General features: G+C 39.9%; 5 protein-coding genes across 7 annotated transcripts in view; 3 read left to right on the top strand and 2 right to left on the bottom strand.

Moving 5' to 3' along the window:
- The window catches only part of LOC104798874 (putative transcription elongation factor SPT5 homolog 1), a 6,408-nt gene extending 5,855 nt beyond the window's left edge, over positions 1-553 (top strand). The window contains exon 22 of the mRNA XM_010521093.1: positions 49-553. Coding sequence (XP_010519395.1) covers positions 49-291 — 243 coding nt within the window. The 3' untranslated portion in view covers positions 292-553. The remainder of the gene's footprint in view (positions 1-48) is intronic.
- A 1,667-nt stretch (positions 554-2,220) lies between these two features.
- On the top strand, positions 2,221-4,622 carry LOC104798873 (alcohol dehydrogenase class-P-like). Its single transcript, XM_010521092.2, has 10 exons — positions 2,221-2,340; positions 2,629-2,765; positions 2,851-2,897; positions 2,999-3,324; positions 3,416-3,498; positions 3,598-3,673; positions 3,763-3,824; positions 3,904-3,999; positions 4,079-4,240; positions 4,320-4,622. Exons 1-10 carry the CDS (start codon positions 2,307-2,309, stop codon positions 4,434-4,436), a joined length of 1,140 nt encoding a protein of 379 aa, XP_010519394.1. The 5' UTR covers positions 2,221-2,306; the 3' UTR covers positions 4,437-4,622.
- A 64-nt stretch (positions 4,623-4,686) lies between these two features.
- LOC104798872 lies at positions 4,687-5,409 on the top strand. Its single transcript, XM_010521090.1, has one exon. The coding sequence runs from the start codon at positions 4,869-4,871 to the stop codon at positions 5,379-5,381; it is 513 nt and encodes a 170-aa protein (XP_010519392.1). The 5' UTR covers positions 4,687-4,868; the 3' UTR covers positions 5,382-5,409.
- Positions 5,410-6,191: 782 nt separating this feature from the next.
- Positions 6,192-11,319, bottom strand: LOC104798871 (pentatricopeptide repeat-containing protein At3g09040, mitochondrial). 3 transcript variants are annotated; one of them, XM_010521089.1, is made up of 5 exons: positions 8,695-11,319; positions 7,817-8,499; positions 7,444-7,731; positions 6,490-6,557; positions 6,192-6,389 (listed from the first exon to the last, which is right to left on the bottom strand). In XM_010521089.1, exons 1-2 carry the CDS (start codon positions 10,952-10,954, stop codon positions 7,853-7,855), a joined length of 2,907 nt encoding a protein of 968 aa, XP_010519391.1. In that variant the 5' UTR covers positions 10,955-11,319; the 3' UTR covers positions 6,192-6,389; positions 6,490-6,557; positions 7,444-7,731; positions 7,817-7,852. The 3 variants fall into 3 exon arrangements, with proteins under 3 accessions (XP_010519391.1, XP_010519389.1, XP_010519390.1); XM_010521087.1 differs by having other exon boundaries at positions 7,817-11,319; XM_010521088.1 differs by having other exon boundaries at positions 6,490-6,550; positions 7,817-11,319.
- Positions 11,320-12,137: 818 nt separating this feature from the next.
- Positions 12,138-15,390, bottom strand: LOC104798870 (serine carboxypeptidase-like 42). Its single transcript, XM_010521086.2, has 10 exons — positions 15,043-15,390; positions 14,515-14,622; positions 14,228-14,320; positions 14,030-14,122; positions 13,853-13,938; positions 13,476-13,754; positions 13,227-13,360; positions 12,891-12,983; positions 12,691-12,808; positions 12,138-12,575 (listed from the first exon to the last, which is right to left on the bottom strand). The coding sequence occupies exons 1-10, from the start codon at positions 15,284-15,286 to the stop codon at positions 12,408-12,410; spliced, it is 1,416 nt and encodes a 471-aa protein (XP_010519388.1). The 5' UTR covers positions 15,287-15,390; the 3' UTR covers positions 12,138-12,407.
- Between the last annotated feature and the right edge of the window lie 8,748 nt (positions 15,391-24,138).

The following is a 24,138-nucleotide window of genomic DNA, read 5'->3' as shown; positions in this document are numbered from 1 at the left end:
GGAAGAGTGTTTCTTACTCGGATATATTATGCCCATTTGTTTATACAGGACGGGTCGTGTAAAGTGGCGATGGGGTCAGGCGGGGAAGGGGAGGCCGTGTTGGCCCTCCCGAACGAAATGGAGATAGTGCCGCCGAGGAAGAACGACAGAGTGAAGATAGTAGGAGGATCGTATAGAGGGTCGACTGGTAAACTAATAGGGGTTGATGGGTCCGACGGTATCGTTAGGTTAGATGACAGCCTTGACGTCAAGATTCTTGATTTGGCTCTCTTAGCTAAATTAGCCATATGACCCTAAACCCTTTTGCCATGGTTGAAAATCCTTTTGTTTCTTTCTGTATATCAATTTCTTATTTTTGTTTGGTATGAATTTTAGGGTTCTTTGGGTTTACACCGTAATCGAGCTTTGTATGTACGGTCGTCTTCTTCTTTCTCTCCGTTTCTAAAACCTAATTTGTCTCTCTCTCTTTTTTCCATTAGGAAATTGTGGGCAAACCAATAAAAAATGTAAAAATATCATCTATTTTTATTCCTATGCACTGCCTCTCTTTGTATTCTCTTCTGTGACATCTACAACATGAATAATAATCTTTGTTTCATTCTGAATATTTTAGATTCAATTGTTTTGGATTCAGTCTTTTTAGTTTTATTGAAATTGCATGTATTTGATTTTTATGTCTCAGTTTAAGTTTTATTTAGTCTCTTGTGTGTGCGTGTAACATATTTTCAATTTTTGTTTTTGTATTAATTTTAGATTTAAGAAATTGCATTACTTCGCTTTTAAATTTAAATATGATTTTACATTATTAGATCCAAATGTCCATCCGTTTTAATTCATAGAGTCCAATTATCGTTACCCCACTATAAGTACGGGGTGGTCGTTTCGGGAAACGGTTCGGATTCGGGATGGGAATGGATCGGTTCGGTTTTTTCGGTTTTACAAAAATAGGTACCAATCGGTTTTTATATTGTGTTCGGTTCGGTTCGGTTTCGGTATTAGTTTGGTTCGGTTCCGGTTTTTATTTAAAAAAAATTTCCTTTAAAAATATTCGGTTTTTCAGGATTTGTTAAAGTTCGGTTCGGTTTCGAAAAAATTCGGTTCTTTAAAAATAATACCGTTCGGATCGAAAAAAGTACCATTTTTCGGTATGGTTCCGAAGAACTGAACCGAAACGCCCACCCTAACTATAAGTATGGCAAAATATAATATTTATAATTAATTCAATTGTTTATTTCTTAATGAAACATGAATACAAGGCAAATTTTATGTAAATATTTTATACAAAAATATAATCTCTTTATATAAAACTTAAAAGCGAAATTGGTTTTAAAATAAGAAATAAATATATATCTTCTAATTTAAAGATATAACATTAGAAATAAAGAATATAAAATCATTTAAAAATCGAACGAGACATGAAAATTTATTCAAAATAAGTTCTTTTTTTAAAAATTGATGGAAAAACCAAAATAATTACTAGTTCCTTGGTTTAATTTGTTAGCTTTCTAGAGGAGAAAAGAAGAAAGTGCAATCAATTTGCATTTTGTGTCAACGACAATTTTGACACTTGTTGATGGCATTGGCATTGGGGAACAGTGGTTTTCCAAAACCATTCCCAGATTTTTGTTCCTTGGTTTTCTCATACGGTTTCTGGTTTTGTAATGACAATAATTATTATTCTTATGATTACAGTTAAAGAAAAAAAGATGTGGATCTTAATTGATTAAGTACAAGTTTAAAAATTAAAAGTCAGTCTTAGCTGGGGCCCACTCCTCCTCTCCTCGATTCATTTTGGTTATGGTCCATATAAAATAATTCAATAAAATACAGTAATAGAATAGATAATTAGAGTTTAAATAGATGCTATCTTTTTAATATTCGGAATATATTTGAATACTGACAAAATAATGACATATATTTTAAAAAAAATAATACAAAATAATTGTTTAATTAATTTCTTTAATAATTTTTTATTAAACAATCTTCCATGTCATATATTAAAAATCTAAATCAGAATCCAGATGCATCGACCGAAGACCGGAGATGGGAGAGGTCAACTATGCCACGTCACACGAAATAGATTTCGACACGTGTCATCTCGGGCAAATCCCTGTGAGCGCCCCATGTAAGGTAAACAGTACACAGTGTCTTTTAGCAGTGTGGCGTTCTCGCAAATTATATGGCTCCCTATAAATTCAGACCCTTTCTGCTCTCCCTCTCTTCACCTTCAAGGGAAAGTGTTCAACTTTCAAAGCATTCTTACAGAGATTTCTGCATAATTTTGATCATAAACACAAGAGATTGATATGTCGACTGCTGGTCAGGTTATTCGCTGCAAAGGTAGATTCTTTTCTCATGCGTTCCTTCTTCTCTCTTCGATTTTGATTCTCCCTGTAGATGCCTGTATATGCATTTGTATATACAGACATATGTGTATGTACGTGTTCCGGGTCTTGGGGTTGGGGGATGCTGTTTTCTTGTTTCAAGACTGAAAAACTCTGTGTTTGATTCGAGTTTTACATGAAAGTTGGTATTTTTATTTTCTGGGTCTGAGATTTCACTGAGTTATTATCCATCCGATCATATTAAAAACCAAAGTATATAAATAAATGATTTTGTGTATGAAAGCTGCGGTGGCGTGGGAAGCTGGAAAGCCACTGGTGATGGAGGAGGTGGAAGTGGCTCCTCCTCAGGCTAACGAAGTTCGTCTCAAGATTCTGTTCACTTCTCTTTGTCACACCGATGTCTACTTCTGGGAAGCTAAGGTAACTCTGCTTTCCCCTTTCGATGAATTTGTTTTGAGTTCGAGCTTCAAGAGAATCAGAAGTTGTTCCTTTTTGGTGTTTACAGGGACAGACACCGTTGTTCCCTCGGATTCTTGGGCATGAAGCTGGAGGGTAAGCAAATAATCTGAAATGGGTTTGAATGATCTGTTGTCTTTGTTCTACCAGGATCTGGTTTTCATGTAATAAGGGTTGTGTGTTGTTGTATTACATAGGATTGTGGAGAGCGTTGGTGAAGGTGTGACTGATCTTCAACCAGGAGACCATGTTCTTCCCATCTTCACCGGAGAGTGTGGGGATTGCCGCCATTGCAAGTCCGAGGAAAGCAACATGTGCGATCTTCTAAGGATCAATACCGAGAGAGGAGTCATGATCCACGACGGGAAACCGAGGTTTTCGATCAACGGGAAACCCGTCTACCATTTCCTCGGGACATCCACTTTCAGTGAATACACAGTTGTTCACTCTGGTTGTGTTGCCAAGATCAACCCCAATGCCCCTCTTGACAAAGTCTGTGTTGTCAGCTGCGGATTATCAACCGGTGAGTCTTGTAATAATCTCTATATGTATATGTGACGGCCTTTCGAGAAATTGTATGCATATGTGATGGCTTTTGTTCTTGTTCTTGGAAGGTCTTGGTGCTACCTTGAATGTTGCTAAGCCAAAGAAAGGTGACTCGGTCGCCATCTTCGGGTTGGGAGCCGTTGGCCTCGCTGTCAGTAAATTTTCTTGAACTTGTTTTAGCTTCAGTAAACTGATCAATGATCTGATTTATGCTGAAATACACATCTGTTGGGTTTTCGATATTCGTTAGGCTGCTGAAGGTGCGAGGATTTCCGGGGCTTCGAGGATCATCGGTGTCGACCTGAACCCGAACAGATTCGAAGAAGGTAAAACCAGAACCACTTACTTCTCAAGATCTTGGGCTGACCAATCATTATGACCAGTTCAGTTGTGTAATAATCTTATGTTTTTGCAGCTAAGAAGTTCGGTTGTACGGAGTTTATCAATCCAAAGGACCATGACAAACCTGTTCAACAGGTTTGTGTCTCTTCCGACACAAAAGTTTCTTCCTTTACGGTTTCCCTCTCTTGTCTGAAACACTATACGATCGCTTCAGGTGATTGCTGAGATGACTAACGGAGGAGTTGATCGAAGCATCGAGTGCACCGGAAGCATCCAGGCCATGATCTCCGCATTCGAATGCGTCCACGACGTAAAGACCATTCACCTGATAACCCTAGGCCACGGAAGTCTGTTATCTGAAATGTTTATTTTTTTGTGTGTGATTTCAGGGATGGGGTGTTGCGGTGTTGGTGGGTGTCCCCAACAAAGACGACGCCTTCAAGACTCATCCGGTGAATTTCCTCAACGAGAGGACCCTTAAAGGCACATTCTTTGGGAACTACAAACCAAGAACTGACATTCCCGGGGTCGTGGAGAAGTACATGAACAAGGTACTCTCTCTTGTCTTCTGTCTTAAAAACATTTCTCTGTTTATGCATTGTTACTATATACATATGTATGTCATTGCAGGAGCTTGAACTGGAGAAATTCATCACACACACAGTCCCGTTCTCAGAGATCAACAAAGCTTTCGATCTCATGCTGAAAGGAGAGGGCTTGAGGTGTATCATCCGCATGGACGGCTGATTGAATTCTCTGATCTTTTGATGAATCTGTGGATTCTGGTTTCTGGGTTTCTCAGATCTTTGGGTTTTTTTTTATAGTGAATTAAGGATTACAAAAAAAAAAAAGCTCAAGAGCTTCCTGTTCCTGAGCTGTCGTATTTGTGTATGTTCTGTTTTAATTATGATCATGAGAAACCCTAAACTCTTATTTAATTTATTATTAAATTAAATCCGATTTAACTTCAGGTTTTTGGGTGATTAAAACAAATGGAAAACTACAATACATTGCATAAAAAGAAATGGAAACTCCACAAATATTCCACTTCCTTGAGAGAAAAGGAAACAACGGATCTAAACCCTAAGCCCTTATAAATACCGATCTAAACCTTAGCTTCTGTCCTCACTTCATCGATTCAGAGCAGAAAATCACTTTCACCAGTTCAGCACAGCAGTCATGGACACTTATTACAGTGCGGTGCCCTCTCTGAGCCATCGTATAGAGCAAAACTTGGAAGCCGACGATTTCACCATCGACGTCAGAGCTGAGGTTTTTCAACCCGGGTTTACGGGTTCGCCTCTTTCCTTGGAGCGTTCCTTCTCTCCCGACGAATTCATCTATGAAGACGACGAATCGCCCGGGAAAGAGGAGCTTTCCTACTTCTTGATTGATTCCGGGATCGAAGGATTCGATGCTCAATACATGATGATTGACCTTATTCTCTACGCCTGTGAGGTCGTGAATTCAATTCATAATGGGTTTAAAGGAGTTGTCTCGTTGACGTTGACGGTTCGGTTTCTTCCCGAGGAGGTTAACCGTGCCGGTTCAAGACCAAATCCCGGTTTAGGCTGGAGAACCGGTGGTGAGGACTGGGAAAGATTCTTCATTCCAGTTGAGCTTAAACCGGTTGTCGGACCGGCGGTGAAGAGCCGAGACGGAGCTACGAAGAAAGACGGCGGGAGATTTTAGGGTTTCTTGGGCGTGAAGCAACAGTCTCGTTTTCTCATAATATCTTTCCTTTTTTTTTTTCTTTTTATTTTGGTGCTTTGATGTAAAGAAAGAAAAGGAAAAATGAACCGTTTGTTTCCATTTTTTATGTTTAATTTTTATTTTCCTTTTTTTCACAGCATATTATTTAGACCCGCTTGTCCAATATCCGCTCCAGATGTGACGTGGCTACATCTTATTAGCCCTCAGTCTCACCAGCTGCGTTTCTCTGCAGCAACCCGCACGTGAGCTCCTGTGCACCCTTCCCTCTGCGCCGTCCATCTTTTATTTCGTTGGGATTTAATTTGGTTAAAACTAATGATGGTTTATAAATTTTAAAAAATATTAGGTCTTAAATTTTATAATTTTGATTTTGTAACAAATTTAAGATAAAATCTGGATTCGATCAATTGTGATCTTGAATATGAAAACTATAAATTATTTAAAATATTCAGAAATTAGATAATTTTGTTCACTTTTAAATTGAATAAAGAATTCAAATGAAGAATGATCAATTTCTTTTATTTATTTATAATTGTTCCTGAAGTAGAAATCGTTCGTTCTCTTTTCTGTTATCTAGAAATTGAATATAAAATAAATATTCCCAGATTTAGTATTGTCAACGTACAAATTTAAATTAAAAAAGACAAGTACATATGCCCCTAGAAATTTTACGCATTAAAGCATATAATAGCAGTACGAAACATATGTTATGCCTTGTTCGTTCAGTGTCAGAACCGATGGAAATCTAACAATCTATGGTGTAATAATCATCGTCTATTTCCACGATCATAATAATATCATAATTAATATTCATCACTTATATATCCAAGAAAATATTATGTTTTTGACAAACAAACCAAAAATATTGTGGACCGTACTTATATCCAACAACTCATTTTCATCATCCATCTTACAATCTAATATGCTTCTACTCCAAGTTCGAGTCTCAATTGGAACCGGGATATTCATCTGGGTTTCTCCGATCTCCTGTAGAAGATATAATTAGATCGAAAACATGATGAACTTCCGAATTATAAAAAAAAATATATGCTTCCAAATTTTTTCTAAAATATACAAAGAGGCTTACTTCATCACATATATTACAATGTGACAACAAAAAATGTCTCTCCTCTTTCCTCTTTATTTGTCTTTGTCCTTGCAATGAAACAGAAAATCATCACACGAAGTCAGGCGTGGCTAACAGAGTTGGTAAATGGGTATATACAAAAAGTGCTCTATCTTCGGTTCGAACCTATACTGGCATAAACTTTACCAAAAAAAAAAATCATCACACGAACATTAATCATTGATTAATCTCATGTCCTCCTTAAACTTCTTCCTAAAAATCCTCATACTCACTCAGCAATTAATTCAATTCTCTTTTTTTTCCCCATTTTACTATTCCTAAGTTACCTAAACTCTAAACCCAAAATCCTAACTAAAACCCAGGGTTTAGGAAAAAAGGTTTAGATATAGTTTATGGTTTAGGATTTAGGATTGGATCAGGATTTAGGATTTAGATATTAAGATTGGGTGTTTAAGGTTTAGGGTTTAATCTTTAGTGTTTTAAGATTGGAGGTAAATCAGGAATACTAAAATGAAAATTTCAGAGAAAAGGTTAAAGAGATTAAAATAAATGTCTATAAAAGATTATTAGGAGGGATAACATTACTCTAATAACTGTACTCAAATGAGGGAAAAAAAAACTAAACTAATTTTCTAAACCCAAAAACACAAACTTGTTCAAAGGAAATTCCACCAAAAAAAACTTTGAAAAACCCATGAGATGATCTCACCACTAAAAGATCAATGAGATACACAAGAGCATAATCTGCAACCAAAAGCCAACTAAAGAAGCCTCAAGGCTCTTTAATCCATATCATGTAATTTCACTAAACTCTGCATCCTTTTGGTTACCAACTATATTCTGATATAATAATAGGGGAAAAAACCTCATATAAATCATCAACTTCTACTGTACTGAAGTCTGAGGACAGATCAACACAAAAAATAATTCGAGAAAAGTTCATAGGAAACTGACCTAATGTTGAGAAGGTACCGGAGGGTGGTTACGGCCGGAAGATGGTGAAGAATGGCAGCACAAACGACCTGAGAATGTTTTTTTTTTTCATGGATGATGACAGTTTTTCTGGTCGGTGGTGGGTGTGGTTGGAATTTAGAAGAAAATAGGAGCATTGTATTGAGTTGGTTTGGGTAACAAGGGCATCTTATCTTTTATCCTTGAACTCGGATTGGTATTCGAACTCAGCAATTGTAAATATTTACAGCCGAACGCAGATGCAGTAGCCCTCGGCGTTCCAATCATGCCCTGCAACATAAGAAATGAAAACAAAAACAATTTAGAGAAACTAATATGGCTAGGAGAAAAAAAAAATTCACATCCAAGTTCAGACCTTTGTATATGAACTTTGTATATGGCTACTTTAGTGTTACACATAGACCAGATGAGAAGTAGATTCCACCATATCATGATTAACAATGGAGTCATCTCTCATCAGTTCATCAATGCCTTTTAGAACTGTCTCGATCTTGACTGTATCGGGATGAGATTTGTCTCCTGCAACAAAAACGTGTGTTTTTTGTGTGACATCAATCCAGCTACACCCAGGTGATTTCTTCACTCCACTGTCTCTCATGGCTTTCCTCAAAGCATTGACCTTTTCCCAGCGTCCCTGCGATGCGTATATGTTCGAAAGAAGTACATAGGCCGCCGAGTTATCTGGTTCCAGCTCTATGAGCTTTTCAGCAGCCATTTTCCCTCTATTGTCGTCTCCATGAATTGTGCAAGCACCAAGAAGGGATGCCCATAATCTTGCATCTGGTTTCAGGTTTTCAGTCTCTTTTATGAGCTCACTGGCTTCTCGAAGATAACCCCATCTTCCGAGTAGATCAACCATACAAGCAGAATGATCTACACAAGGCTTAATACCATATTGACTAACCATCATCTCGAAAATCTCCCGCCCTTCAGACACTTTCCCTGCATGGCTGCATGCTGTGAGAACACCTAAGAATGTGACATCATCGGGCATAATACGGGCTCGCCTCATCACATAAAAAATTTTAAGGGCATCATCTGCATAACCATTTTTTGCAAGTCCATTAATTATGGAGTTCCAGGAGACAACGCTGTTTTTGCGCCTCATTTCAGTGAAGACCTGTGTTGAACTTTTCACATCCCCGCATTTAGCATACATATCAATGAGGGAGTTAGAGGTCAATTCATCCAGGTCATAAGCTGAGCGGATGACAAGAGAATGAATGGCTCTACCTTCTCTTAGAGATGATAGAGCGGAACACACATGAAGAACACTGACATATGTTGCCTGGTCGGATAAAGCACCATTACGATGCATTTCTTTGTACAACTGCAAAGCCTCCTCGTGGAAACCATTCTGACTATACCCTGAAATCATCCCGGTCCATAGCACAGGACTCCTAGGACTTGAGAACTCCGAGAAGAGAGCACATGCCTCTCTCATTCTGTGCGAGTTCATGTACAAACCCAGTAGAGAAATGCCAAGGTATTCTTCATCATACAAAATACCCCTCTTTATTATTTGACCATGGATTTGTGTTCCCACCATCAGACTTTTCGGTTCATGACAAGCATCAAGAAGCGCAGCAAAAGTTATTTCCGATGGGTCAAAACTTCTAGCTAGCATCTCTTGGAACAGAATTACAGCTTTTTCTAAGTTGTTCTGAGAATAACCGCCGATCAGAGCATTCACGGCCACCACGCTCCACTCAGGCACAGAATAGAGAACTCTACGTGCATCTTCTATGATCCCGCACTTGGCATACATGTCTATGAGCGAGCTAACCGTATAAAGGCCAGTTTCTAAACCACATTTGACAGAGATACCGTGAACTTGTTTTCCCTGGTGAAGACCTTGAATATTTGCACACGCGTTTAGCATGCTGACCAAACATGGCTCATCAGGCAACATACCCCACAAGTTCATCCTCTTGAACAAGTTGAAAGCCTCAATCTCATCTTCTTCTTGGACATAGCCACTGATTATTGCATTCCAGGAAACATTGTCTCGATCACACATTCGTTCAAAAAGTTGCCTTGCATCTTCTAGAGCACCGCATTTTGCATACATATCAACTAATGCATTTCCGACGAATAGATTTGTCGCTAACATCTTCTTGATAATAATTGAGTGAAACTGCTTGCCTGGTTTTGGATCTTGCAATGAAGCACAGGCGCTCAAGATGCTTGTAAAAGTATAATCATCAAGGTCAAAACCTGAGCATTTCATATCCATGAAAAGTTCCATGACTTTGTGAGTGTTACCATTATGTGCATAACCCCTCAACATTGAATTCCACAAGACATCATTTTTCTCTTCCAATTCATCAAATACTTTCTCTGCAGCCTCCATTTTCCCACATTTTGTGTACATGCTGACCAATGAACTGCCTACATAAACACTGGGAGCAAGGCCTTGTTTAATAGCCTCAGCATGAACTACCAAACCAAAATCAAGATTCCCCATATTTGCAATGGCACTCAAAACACTTGCTAATGTAGAACGTGAAGATTTAACACCAGATTTTCGCATGTCACGGAAGTATTTGATAGCCTCCGCCTCATATCCTCTTTTGCTGTGCCCTGAAATCATCACATTCCATGCTACTACATCTGGGCTCGGCATCTCAGCAAACAATTGACGTGAATCATCCAGTCTTCCCAGGCTGACATACGTATTCATGACAGTAACGGAAGCTAAACGGTCGGGTCTATGGCCTATATCCCGTATGTTTTCATATACGCTCACGGCTTCCTTGGGTAAACCTGCCTTGACATAGCCAGAAAACAAACATGTCCAGGAAACCGTATTAGGGTCCACTAACTCATCAAACGCCCGTTGAGCATCACTTAAAACCTCACATTTGGCGTACATATCAACCAGAGCACCTCCACAATATGAACAGGATTCAAGTCCCATCTTTACCATGCTGCAATGAGTTTGTCTGCCGAACTGTACATCCATCTCCTTGGAACAGGACGATAAAAGAATCGAAAAAGTGAATACATTCGGTGAAACCTGGATATCAAGCAACGACACGAAACTCTTCAAAACCCGCCCCGATTGCCCAATCCTGGAATACATTGACAGAATCGAGTTCCACGCTGTTATATCCTTTTCAAGTAATTCAAAAGCTTTCTCAGCAGAGCCCACTTCCCCACATTTGGCATACAAATCCAAAATGGCATTGCCTAACATACCCTTCGAACCGAACCCAAGTATCAAGCTCTGGGCATGCACAGCTTTTCCAGTTCTCAAGGCCTGTTCAAGTCTGTGAGGCATTTCATCGAACACCTTGCGACTCTTCACCTTTCCGCATTGTTTCAGACAATTCTCCAGTAGACGACCATACACATGATCTTGTCTGGGTAAAACATGTCCATAGCTCAGGTTCCGACGAGCCAAATCCGAAACAAAGCTCAGACGATGGATCAAGGAGAAAGAATCGATCTTGGGCGTCGATGGTCTGAAGAGACATCGAGAAAAATACATGGATCCGGCTGCGACCCGAGAACAGATGAATCTTGCCCGCGCGAGAATTGGGAATTCGTATCCTCTTATTCATGAGAAACTAAAGGCATCTAACCTCGCCAGCTTCGCCCAATTCGAAGAACTACACAGAGTGTCTTGTTTTGGCGCCAAATAGTCAACTCTTCCAACCGTTTGAATCCGGGTCGACCCGACTGAGAAAACCCGACCCCCTTTTGCACCAGACTGAATTCAAAGGAGAGTGCTCCTTAGTTAAGGTTCTTCACTTCATCTTCCCTTCTTGAATCCTTGATCACTGAGAAAATTAGTGGTGGCGGCGATTCTAACCGTATTTTGTGTAAGCTTTTTCTTTTGCGTAGAAAAGTCTTAGTTTGATATCTTCGTAAAGCGTGCTTCACTCATTTACTTGCATTATGAAGGTATCTTTTTTTGTATCATTTCAAAAAAAGTTGACCTTACTGTGTGTAAGCGTAGACGCCAATATTATTATTGATAAATTAATACTAATAATATCATAAAAATAAAATAAAATAAAATTATTGATTTGTTTAGAGATAAAAAAATCATTTAAAAAAGAAAATTACATATAAATATCTAAATTTTTATAAAAATCCCAAATAAATATCTAAATTATAAAATATCAATATAAATACTTATCCTTTTTAAAAACCTATATAAATATCTAGATTTTTGAAATTTTCATAAATAAATCAAATATTTCTAAAATAAAAATAACCAATGTCATTAACAGATTTTGGATTTATTTAAGAAATTTTCAAAAATTTAGGTATTTTTTTAAAAATTTTAAAAAAATCAGATATTTATATAAAAGTTTTATATTTTAGATATTTATTTAAAATTTTTGTAAAAGTTTAGGTATTTAAATACTATTTTTTAATTTTTATTAGGTATTTATGCATATATATCATTAATACATATTTATCTATATAAATTCATTAAGAACTTGAAATTTATATGATTAAATAAAACAGAAAATAAAATGCATTGTTCTTTACATAGAAAATTTACGATTGTTTTCATATTTAAATAAGACAAGTTGGTTTCAATAGAAGAATGAATCTCATTACCATTATTCCATTAAAATTGTGTTGTTTTAATTTCGAAATTATATAGCCGAACATTCCTAATAAAAAAAATTCAAGATAAGTGGGTAATCATATTAAAAAATCACACAAAACCCTTTCATTTTTTATATTATTATTGAAGATCAATCAAATGAAAATGGCAATTAAACGACCAACCAAACCAGAAACCCTAATCTTCCCTTTTTCCCCTTTAATTCCATTCATCTAAATGATCAATTGCTTCCAACCCAAGAAACCACTAAGAAAAAACACCAGAGAGAGAAAAACCAGACACATAACAACACTTCCTACAATGCCTCTGGCGTAATGAACAGACAACCTCAGAAGAAGTTTTTTTTTCCTCTCCTTCGTCAATCATCAATGGAGGGACGAGTTGTGTTCGGCAAACGCTGGCCACTGACAAAGCTGCTGAACAAGTGCAGAGCTCGTGAAGGCTGCGCGTAAGGAACCATATGGGCAGCGCCTCTCACCGTCGCGAACGTCAGTAGATTTCCGTATTCCGTCACCCATCCGCCGACCTATTCCTCGCCCGGATCGTAAAGTTCGAAACTTTGTGAAGAAATTTGCATAAAAAGGAAGATCCAATTCCCGGGTTTTTATCATTCTTGGGCTATAAGGGTAAATTTTCGGTACCTGGCCTTTGTGAAACCAAGCTCCATAAGGAACTGTGTTCTTGAAGTCGAGCTCCTGGGCCAGTTCCCGTACAAGAGTTCTTGAACCAAGTAGCGGAACTACAGAATCTTGATCTCCGCTGTAATATGAAGAAACCGGCGGTTTAGGCTTAGGAAGACGAACTCCGAAGTAGAAGAAGAAGAAGAAGAGAGGAGACTTACCTGAAGATCCAAACATAGATTTTGTTCTGTACGATCCTCTTTAGTATCGGTAGCATGTCGAGATTCCCGTCGGTATCGCTGTAATTCAACTGGCTGAAACAGAGACATGACAAAACGACTGAATTCAGTAACAGAATACACAGATGAAACAGGAGAAACCAAGCATTATGCCCTGAACAAGTCAAGACAAAACCTCAAGACTTCAGTAACACTTCAGAAAGATCAAACAGTTACGTTGCCGGAAGTGATAAACTTCAGAAGATCGGTTACATAAATTTCTGTGACACGGGTTCGGAGTTTCAGTCATTTTCTGCAACTGAAATGGATCGAATTTACCTGCTGCACATGGACCATTGGTAAGGCAGAAGAGTTCGGTTAGCGTGAAGAGCCTTTTGAACCTCCGGAAGATTGAAATAGAACTGTCTTTCGTAGGTCATACACACGTCGACTCCCAAACTCATCTTAGTAGCCTGATAATGAAAAATAAAAGCAATTTCTCGATCTGATGATACATCGTTTCAGATTCTAAAACACTTGAAGAAGGCGGAAACGCTGACTGAAAATGATCAAGGGTGAGGCTTTTACCATTTTCTTGAGCCTAAGCTCTTGCTCAACGATAGACGGGTAGCAGACATCGAGGATAACGTCGTAATAGTTGACATATTCAGAGACAATGCTTCCAACTTCGCCTAGAGCGTCATCGCAGGCCTTGCTCTCGTTATGCGGGCTGGAGAACGTGTAGTCTTCAAAGTTACATTGGGCCGTTATAGTGAGGCCGAGTTCATCAGAGATCATCCCGTGTGACCAGAAGAACTCGTATGTCGCTGGAACGTCTCTGTCCAGCTTTAGAAGCGGATTCCCGATCTGATCAAAACCCAAAAAAAACAATGAATAATAATCATAACTCGGAGAAGAAACAAAATTTGGATCAAATGGAGAGAATTCTTGGCTTCTCGGCTTACTGCAATGCCTTTGACATTGAACTTGAAACCCGATGAACGTGCGTTATAGTTCAGTATCACATCAGCCAGCTGAGGAATATAATGCCCTGACGAAGATACGATTTGGATCCATTTTACGTTCCAAGAATCAAAATTTTGCGCCGAAATATCCGTGTTTTTATATCGATGATCACATACCGGCGTAGCTTTCTCCGGTGAGAAAGAGATCGCGGGATTTAAACTCGGGGAACTTCTTGAACCATCTCAACAAGAACACAAGCATATCCTTCGCTGTTTCAAAAATTCAAGAACCTGAGGTGACTTGGTATAAAAAAAATGATGCAGAGAGAAGATTATATTCACACAATTTGTCACTGAAATCGATGTAAAGATTACCGGTAGAGGCGTCGCCGGTATTGTAATCGGAGGTTCTGTTCGAGTAGGACCATCCAACTCCGGCCGGTGACTCCACAAACAACAAATTCGAGGCTACATTACAAACAGAAAATGGCAGAAACAGAACACAATCAAAAGCAGATGAGAAGTTTACACCCGAAACATAGGATCACTGCAAGTTTTTTGGCTAATTAGAACAAGTGGTCTTCAAGATTTTACAGATTTATCACCCAAGAATCTGAAGATACATACATACATATATATGTATTTACATCAAGAACAAGTACCTTTGTTCCATGACATGGGATTCACGCGAAGTCCACGACCATCCCCTGTGGGGTAAAATGGACCCAATTCTGTAAATGCTCCTCCGCCAATTGATGAACAACCTGGTCCTGCATTGACCCAAAAAGATTGAAGCATGTGAATTTTGATTTTTTTCATGTTCTCAAAGACTCATAGTTCAGTGTTTGGAGCTTTGAAATGGATAAGGAATCAAACCAAAACATTCAGACAATGTCACGAGACCGTGAAGGAAGGAACTGTCTCAGAAAGCCAGAAACTGCAGAATTCACGTGATTCACCCCCGAACAAAAACAAAAGCTTCACATTTATTCGAAAAGATAAAAAAAAATTCAACACCCAGATGCCAAAAAAGCCACAGAATTAGCGTAAACAAGCAAAAGCACCGTAATACCCAGAAGGGCAAAAGCATTGACCCCAAGAAACGACACTCCGAGTCGAAGAATTCAATCAAACAGTAAGAACAACAAGAGACAGAGACAATGGCAGAAACAAAAAGAGAGAGAACAGACCTCCATTGAGCCAAAGGGTTAAGGGTTTGTCGAGGGGATTTTTCTCAGCCTCAACGAAGTAATAGAAAAGGCTCCGACCAGATTTGAAATCGACATCGACATAGCCAGCGAATTGTCTGAACTCGACGTCAGGTTGTCCGGGCAATTTCACCACCAGATCTTCTTCTGGGTATGCCTCTGTGAAACCCACCTTCATCACCACCGCCACCACCATGAACCAGAAGAAGAAGAAGAACCTTCCCATTTCCTCACTCTTTCTCCTCCTCCTCCTCCTCCTTCTTACCTCAGTTTTATCTTCCACTGTTTATGTGTGTGTAGTTATACACATGGAAATATTTGGCGAGGAATTTTTTTTTTTTAAAAAAAAAAAGTGAAAAGAATTAAATTTAAAAGCAACAGAATTCCAGCAAAAGAAGGGTTATGAAAGTTTTTTTAAACATATAAAAAATACATATATGCAGACAAGAAGAAATTATGAAAAGTTGACGTTACAATAATAATAAATAATACTAAGTAATTATAGCAATTGTTGAGAAGGATATGCAACAGAAATTTTGTTACATAAAGAGGCACGTGAATTCTGGAGATTTTTTGCTTTGACTAAAAAAAGGTGGGGCTCAACCCGCTGCATGCTTTGCTTATTTTTGGCTTTTTTTAACGATTAAATTAAAACTAGGTCTTCTTTGTTACTTTTTTAATTGACAAGTTATTATATGAATTTAGACCTATATTTTAAACAAAAGGTTTGAATCTGCATTTTTTATGAGAAAATATTTTATATCCTTCTTGTACTACAAAATTTTGTTTAAAATATACTTGCTAAAATTATGAGACGACTTAAAACAAATTATAAAACGTATGTATCAATTAAAGTATAAAATAATCAATTAAAAAAATATTAAATAATTCATTAGTAGAAAAAACTAAAAAGCTTTAACATTATATTCTAATAAAAAAACTATTAATTGATAATCATAAATTAGAAAAGAAATAGAGAATGAGAAAAAGATGAATAGAGAATCGAATTGAAAAGAAATTTTGGAATTATCCCAAAAAACAAAAAAGAGACTCCCAGCCGTTCCTCCAAGCGTTACTAATTAAGCGTTAATTAAGTAGATAATTAAGTACTTGTTAACATTATTTAATAACTTTATTTATTACACTCGTAGTCAAAGAGTATCCTTAGGGATCGAATCTGTTGGTGGGATAATGACTCGGACAAAATTTAATTAACAATTATTATTAAACATTTGGGAAAATGATATTTTTATACACAAAAATTAATCAAATGTGATCTTTTCATACACATATTTTTAATTTGACAAAAAACTATACTTGAATTCAAAATTTTCCAAATATCTACACGAGTTATTAAAATTAACGGTAATTATATACACAATCATCATTTCGTTAAATTTTTTTGGATTTTGTTAACTAGTACATTAGTTAGGTACCATACACGTCAGCGTATTAATTAATATAATCCAAAAAAATTTAACGAAAATGATAATTATGTATGTAATTACTATTAATTTTAATAATTCGTATAGATATTTGGAAAAATTTTAAATTAAAATGTAGTTTTTTATCAAATTAAAAATACGTGTATGAAAATATTGATAGAAGATATTATGCATTCATAATATCTTCTATCATGTAATTTGGTAAAATCCCCTTGATCTTTCCATTATCATTAGGTATACATATATACACATCAAAGCACTATGGTAATGAATACACATAAAGTAATATAGACATAATTGTATAATATATGTTATGAATGCATAATATCTTCTATCACTCCCCCGTAGTCGGAGCGGTTGCCGGATGGATGCTCAGACTGGAACGAAAATCCAAGAACAAAGAGGTGGATAGACCCTTGGTAAAGATGTCAGCATATTGTGCGGATGACGGAACATGCAATACTCGAACCTGACCCAGAGCTACCTTTTCACGGACAAAATGTATGTCAATCTCAATATGTTTGGTTCGTTGATGCTGAACGAGATTGGCCGACATATAAACCGCACTAACGTTGTCACAGAAGATAACAGTCGAACGAGTGAGGGGACAGTGGAGTTCAAGCATCAGATTACGTAGCCAACACGTTTCAGCAACTGCATTTGTTACCGCCTGATATTCGGCCTCGGCACTAGATCGAGAGGCCGTGTGTTGACGTTTGGACGACCATGACACAAGATTATCACCAAGGAAGACACAATATCCAGATGTTGATCGTCGCGTGTCCGGACAGCCGGCCCAGTCGGCATCAGAGTAAGCAATGAGAGCCGACGCGGGAGAACGGTAGAGTTGAAGGCCATGTGAAGCTGTCCCTCAGATGTATCGAAGAATGCGTTTGAGTGCGTTCATGTGAGGTTCGCGTGGATCATGCATGAAGAGACAAACCTGTTGGACTGCATATGATAAATCGGGGCGAGTAAACGTCAAGTATTGCAAAGCTCTGGCAAGACTGCGGTATAAAGTGGCATCTTCAACAGGTTTTCCAATGTCACCGGCGAGTTTGGACTTCGTATCAGCAGGAGTCAGGCAAGGATTGTATGATTCCATACTGGCCCGGTGAAGAATATCCATCGCATATTGTGCTTGAGATAGAAACATGCCATCTTTGTTGCACGTTGCTTGTATACCAAGAAAGTAGTGTAGAGAGCCAAGATCGGTCATGGCGAATTCTCCATTTAAGGCACGGATGATGTTGTTTAAAAGAGTTGAACTTGATGCTGTAAGGATGATGTCATCAACATAAAGTAGGAGGAATGCAATGCTCGTACCTTGGCAGAGTATAAAGAGGGAGGAGTCGGTTTTGCTGTGTGTAAACACAATCCGACGAGCAAACTCAGCAAATCTGTGAAACCAAGCTCGTGGGGCCTGTTTTAACCCGTAGAGAGATCGACGCAGGAGGCAAACATGATCCGGCTTGTCACTATCGACAAAACCCGGCGGTTGGTGCATATATACGGTTTCATGAAGATTCCCGTGCAAGAAAGCATTCTTCACGTCGAGTTGATGGACGGGCCAATGACGAGAGATGGCATGACTGAGAACGACCCGAATAGTTGCCGGTTTAACCATCGGACTAAACGTATCGCCGTAATCAAGACCGGGTTGTTGAGACTTGCCGTTTGCCACGAGCCGTGCCTTGTAGCGTGCATGGGATCCATCTGCATTACATTTATGCTTGAATAGCCACATAGAACGAACCACATTAGCCCCCAGGGGTCGGGGCACCAAATCCCACGTCCCATTTTTAATAAGAGCATTATACTCGTCAAACATAGCATTACGCCAGTGATGGTTCTTTAGAGCATGAAGGTGAGACTTTGGTAAAGGAGAGGGTGGTTCAACTAAAAGAGAAAGGACGTGTTTTGGTTTAGTTATTCCGGCTTTGCTTCGGGTGACCATTGGATGAGTTGTTGAGGACGTAGAAGGTGGCATGGGTTGTAAAGATGAGGATGAGGGGACGTTGATCATAGGTTGTGATGACATTTGTGGTGGATCATGTGATGGAGATGGCTGATGAGGTGGAGATGTGGTTTTTGTTGGTTTAGTGCTCTATGATGTACTGATTATGAGCTTTGTTCAGATACATTCGATGTATTGATACTTTCTATGTGTTTTTATGAGAGTATTTTATTCATTACATGTTCTTGCATGCTAGATCTGTTATGAAATCCATGTATCATTATGAATGATACTAAACTCCCTAGTCTTATGTCGTTATGGGAATATCGACATAATAAGACTAGTATGATGTGTGATTGATGATCACATAGATGATCATAGGTATTGGATACGATCACGATCATAGGTATTCGTTGGAGAATGGAATACTGGATTGACCCGCATGAGATTGTCACATGGACTAGCGTCATGACTTGAATCTCATATGACGGTTCCATGATTGGATCCTAAGACCTGAGATATCTACGGAATCCAACATGAGGAGTTGCGTGCTTTGATTACGTCAAACGTCCTGCGTAACAGGAGGACTATAAAGGCGTGTATCAGGTACGAAACGAATCATGTACTGGATTGTAGATAGTCAAGACGGGATTTGTACCTCTCGTAAAAGAGAGAGATATCGCTGGGCCCCTCGTGTGAGCGAGACTGTAGAAATGTGTGGCCGCACTATAGACGAACGTCGTCTATTTCAGACAGTCGAACTCAGTGAACGAGAAAGCAGTCGAATCAGATAAGGTGGCTTGTCCATGCCTTATGTTCGACGTATGATATCGCGATACAAAAGGATCATCAGCCGGAATCATCACTGGTGTTCGTAAGATCACGAACCAACTCTATTCGAGATAGGTAGTCATAGTGTCTTGCTAGATAGGTAGTCATAGTGTCTTGCTAGAGAACCAACTCTATTCGGTTTTTCGCCTATGACTTGCTAGAGACCGCCTATGACTTGTATACCCAACTCTATTCGAGATAGGTAGTCATGGTGTTCTTGGAGAGTTTTTGGTGAGATCCAAAAAGCTCAACAAGTTCTAAGTCTCGTTTTTCTCGAAGTGCGAAAAACCGAATAGAGATTCGAGTCCTAGCAGACAAGTTCCAATCGTTGGAATCCATCCCGAGGTGTGGATACGTGTAGAGGGCGAGGTAATCTTCCTCCCTAAGTGATCGGACGAATTCTTCAGTTGATACAGGCCCCGGATCGATTGAGGTAAGCGTTCTAACGTTTCTACGTTTTCAATAGCAGCATGGTTCTAGGGTTTTATAAAATTTTTGTTTTACTTCCGCTGCACAACCCTAGAATCGATCTCTTAGGAATCAGATTCGTTCATGAGATCCCAGGAAACCCAACAGTGGTATCAGAGCCTGGTTGCTCTGTTTTGATTTCGTAGAACCCGATCACGCATGTTTTAGGATTTGAATTGTTTGAATCCATGTTTGATGATTGAATCTAGTGTAGATTGCATGTTTCATGTTGCATAGAGTGCAGGAGTTCGAATTTTGGGTTCACAGGAGAATTCGGATCAGTTTCGGGTCTGATCGGGGCCGAGAACACGGTAGAACGTGATCTGATCACGTTCAAGAACCCTAGACCGTCCGTTCTGGGTTAGAGACCGTCCGTTCCGTCTGTTCTCCAAGGCTGGTCCGTCCGTTCCACACCTGGAACGGACGGTCCGAGGTCCAGATTCCGAAAATTTCCGTTTTCGAGGTCCGATTACGCAATCGTTGGATAATCTGATCAACTGTAACTCAAATAGACATGATTTATATGTATCTGAACAAAGCTCATAATCAGTACATCATAGAGCACTAAACCAACAATCTCCCACTTGCTCTAATCATGAACTGCTAAACATCTAATGCCCATATCCCTGACATGACCCTCATGCTTCGACGAAGGGAGAGGCTTCGTCAATGGATCGGCAATGTTGTCATCTGTCGACACTCTGCAAATGTGTACGTCTCCTCTGTCTATGATCTCCCTGATGAGGTGAAATCGTCTGAGTATGTGTTTGGATCGTTGATGGGATCTGGGTTCTTTTGCTTGTGCGATCGCTCCATTGTTGTCACAATACAGAGCAATGGGGCTATCAGCACTCGGAATGACACCCAAGTCACCAACAAACTTTCTGATCCAAACAGCTTCCTTTGCTGCGTCCGACGCTGCAATATACTCAGTTTCTGTAGTAGAATCTGCAACGGTCGCTTGCTTGGAACTCTTCCAGCTAACAGCGCCTCCGTTTAAGCAGAAAACATAGCCAGACTGCGATCTGTAGTCATCCGGGTCTGATTGAAAACTAGCATCGGTGTAACCTCTTACAGCGAGCTCGTCTTCCGACCCACCGTATATCAAGAACACATCCTTAGTCCTTCTCAAGTACTTCAGGATGTTCTTGACGGCGATCCAGTGCGACTCACCTGGATCTGACTGGTATCTACTCGTAATGCTCAACGCGTAGGATACATCCGGTCGAGTACAAAGCATGGCATACATGATGGATCCAATTGCCGAAGCATATGGAATCCGGTCCATGCGTTCTCGCTCATCAGGTGTCGTAGGACACTGACTCTTGCAGAGAACTGTGCCACTGCTCATCGGTAAGGTTCCTTTCTTGGAATCTTGCATCTTGAACCGTTTCAAGACCTTATCGATGTAAGTACTCTGACACAATCCTAGAAGACGCCTTGATCTATCTCTATAGATCTTTATTCCTAGAATATAGGCTGCTTCTCCTAGGTCCTTCATAGAAAACTGCGTTCCTAGCCAAGACTTAACGTCTTGCAAGGTAGGAACGTCGTTTCCTATAAGGAGAATGTCATCCACGTACAGCACTAGAAATACAACTGTGCTCCCACTGTCCTTCTTGTAAACACATGGCTCGTCTTCGTTCTGTGAGAAACCAAACTTTTTGATTGTCTCATCAAAGCGAAGGTTTCAGCTCCTCGAAGCCTGCTTCAGTCCATAAATGGACCTCTGAAGCTTGCACACCATCCTCGGGTTCCTCGGATCTACAAAACCTTCGGGTTGTGTCATGTACACATCCTCGGTCAAGTTCCCGTTAAGGAACGCGGTCTTGACATCCATTTGCCATATCTCATAGTCGTAATATGCGGCTATGGCAAGTAGGATCCTGATGGACTTCAACATAACTACGGGCGACAAAGTCTCATCATAGTCAATACCATGAATCTGACGGAATCCTTTCGCCACAAGTCGTGCCTTGTACGTGTGCACGTTGCCATCCATGTCGGTCTTCTTCTTGCAGATCCACTTGCATCCGATGGGTTTTATCCCTTTAGATGCATCAACCAGAGTCCATACTTGGTTGTCTGACATGGATTGCATCTCGGACTTCCTAGCCTCGCGCCATTTCTCGGAGTCGGGACTCGCCATAGCCTCTGGGTATGTGGTAGGCTCGTCATGTTCTAATAACATGAGTTCCTCATTCCCAGTCACGAGAAATCCATATCTCGTTGGCTCTTGGCGAATCCTGCCTGATCTCCGAGGTTCACTCGTCAAAGGTTGAGTCACAACGGGCAGTGTAACAGGTTGAACTTCTTCAACTTGTTCACCCGGCTCAGCGTCTACTTGCTGCTCTCGAACTTCCTCAAGTTCGACCCTACTCCCACTGACTCTTTTGGAGACGAACTCTCGCTCCATAAAAGTCGCATTCCTGGCAATGAACACTTTGTTCTCTGCCGGAATGTAGAAGTAGTAACCCTTAGTTTCCTTAGGGTAGCCTACAAATAAACACTTATCAGATTTGGAGGATAACTTATCAGTCATCTGACGCTTCACGTAAGCATCGCAACCCCAAATTCGGACAAACGACAACGCGGGACGCTTCCCCATCCATATCTCATATGGCGTCGTTTCAGCCGACTTCGTTGGACTCCTATTCAGCAGGTATGCAGCGGTCTCTAAAGCATAGCCCCAGAAGGACTTCGGAAGATCTGTCTGACTCATCATAGACCGAACCATGTCTAACAGTGTTCGGTTCCTCCGTTCTGACACGCCGTTTGGGAATGGAGCAAAAATTGTTGCATTAGCCATCGGGACTTTCGATCTGACTTTACCTTCTAGGCCTTGTATTTGAGTTGCATGATTGTTATTTTGTTTATGCTATTAGCAAGAACATTATAACGATTTCATGCCTAGACTCGGACGATTTCAGATTTGTTATTGAGAACAAAGGTCTATCCATTTATAGAGGTGATTTATTCTATGGTAAAGGTTACCAGTTTAATAGCCTTTATGTTTTGGATGACGAACCGTCAAGATACAGGTCAATCTATAACGTTTGTACCAAACGGTTTAAGCCGAACGACTTAAACCCAACCTTCCTCTGGCATTGTCGTCTAGGCCATATAAACGAGAAGCGCATACAGAACCTTCATTCTGAAGGTCTTCTGGATTCATTTGACTTTGAGTCTCTTGAATCTTGCGAGTCTTGTTTAATGGGCAAGATGACAAAGCATCCTTTCAAGGGGAAAGGACAGAGAGCGACAGAGTTATTGGATCTGATACATAGTGATGTATGCGGACCAATGAGCTGTCCAGCTAGAGGAGGTTATCTGTACTTCGTTACGTTCACTGATGATTTCAGTCGATACGATTATGTCTATTTGATGAGACATAAGTCTGAAACACTTGAAATGTTCAAAGCTTTTAGAAACGAAGTACAGAACCAACTTGGCAAGACGATCAAGACACTTCGATCCGATCGTGGTGGCGAGTATATGAGCCAAGAGTTCACTGACTATCTGGTTGATTGTGGTATTATATCACAATTAACTCCTCCTGGAACGCCACAATGGAACGGCGTGTCTGAACGGAGGAACCGAACACTGTTAGACATGGTTCGGTCTATGATGAGTCAGACAGATCTTCCCAAGTCCTTTTGGGGCTATGCTTTAGAGACCGCTGCGTATCTGCTGAACAGGAGTCCAACGAAGTCGGCTGAAACGACACCATATGAGATATGGACAGGAAAGCGTCCCGCGTTATTGTTTGTCAGAATTTGGGGTTGTGATGCTTACGTGAAGCGTCAGATGACTGATAAGTTATCCTCCAAATCTGATAAGTGTTTATTTGTAGGCTACCCTAAGGAAACTAAGGGTTACTACTTCTACATTCCGACAGAGAACAAGGTGTTCATTGCCAGGAATACGACTTTTATGGAGCGAGAGTTCGTCTCCAAAAGAGTCAGTGGGAGTAGGATCGAACTTGAGGAAGTTCGAGAGCAGCAAGTAGACGCTAAGGTTGAGTCACAACGGGCAGTGTAACAGGTTGAACTTCTTCAACTTGTTCACTCGGCTCAGCGTCTACTTGCTGCTCTCGAACTTCCTCAAGTTCGATCCTACTCCCACTGACTCTTTTGGAGACGAACTCTCGCTCCATAAAAGTCGCATTCCTGGCAATGAACACTTTGTTCTCTGCCGGAATGTAGAAGTAGTAACCCTTAGTTTCCTTAGGGTAGCCTACAAATAAACACTTATCAGATTTGGAGGATAACTTATCAGCCATCTGACGCTTCACGTAAGCGTCGCAACCCCAAATTCGGACAAACCATAATGCGGGACGCTTCCCCGTCCATATCTCATATGGCGTCGTTTCAGCCG

The sequence above is a fragment of the Tarenaya hassleriana genome, unplaced genomic scaffold (genome assembly GCF_000463585.1).
Source record: "Tarenaya hassleriana unplaced genomic scaffold, ASM46358v1 Cleome59, whole genome shotgun sequence".
In the NCBI taxonomy this organism is placed as follows: Eukaryota; Viridiplantae; Streptophyta; class Magnoliopsida; order Brassicales; family Cleomaceae; genus Tarenaya; species Tarenaya hassleriana.
The sequence above is the reverse complement of the archived record's forward strand: the minus strand, read 5'-3'. Positions and strand labels throughout refer to the sequence as shown.

Excerpts from the sequence above, each read along its gene's own strand:
- LOC104798873 (XM_010521092.2), top strand. The coding sequence starts at position 2,307 with ATGTCGACTGCTGGTCAGGTTATTCGCTGCAAAG. Across the intron at positions 2,898-2,998 it reads CTTGGGCATGAAGCTGGAGG|GATTGTGGAGAGCGTTGGTG; the intron begins GTAAGCAAATAA and ends TGTATTACATAG. Across the intron at positions 3,325-3,415 it reads CAGCTGCGGATTATCAACCG|GTCTTGGTGCTACCTTGAAT; the intron begins GTGAGTCTTGTA and ends TGTTCTTGGAAG.
- LOC104798872 (XM_010521090.1), top strand. The coding sequence starts at position 4,869 with ATGGACACTTATTACAGTGCGGTGCCCTCTCTGAGCCATCGTATAGAG.
- LOC104798871 (XM_010521087.1), bottom strand. The coding sequence starts at position 10,954 with ATGTATTTTTCTCGATGTCTCTTCAGACCATCGACGCCCAAGATCGAT.
- LOC104798870 (XM_010521086.2), bottom strand. The coding sequence starts at position 15,286 with ATGGGAAGGTTCTTCTTCTTCTTCTGGTTCATGGTGGTGGCGGTGGTG. Across the intron at positions 14,321-14,514 it reads TCCCATGTCATGGAACAAAG|CCTCGAATTTGTTGTTTGTG; the intron begins GTACTTGTTCTT and ends TTTGTAATGTAG. Across the intron at positions 12,984-13,226 it reads CAATGGTCCATGTGCAGCAG|CCAGTTGAATTACAGCGATA; the intron begins GTAAATTCGATC and ends TCTCTGTTTCAG.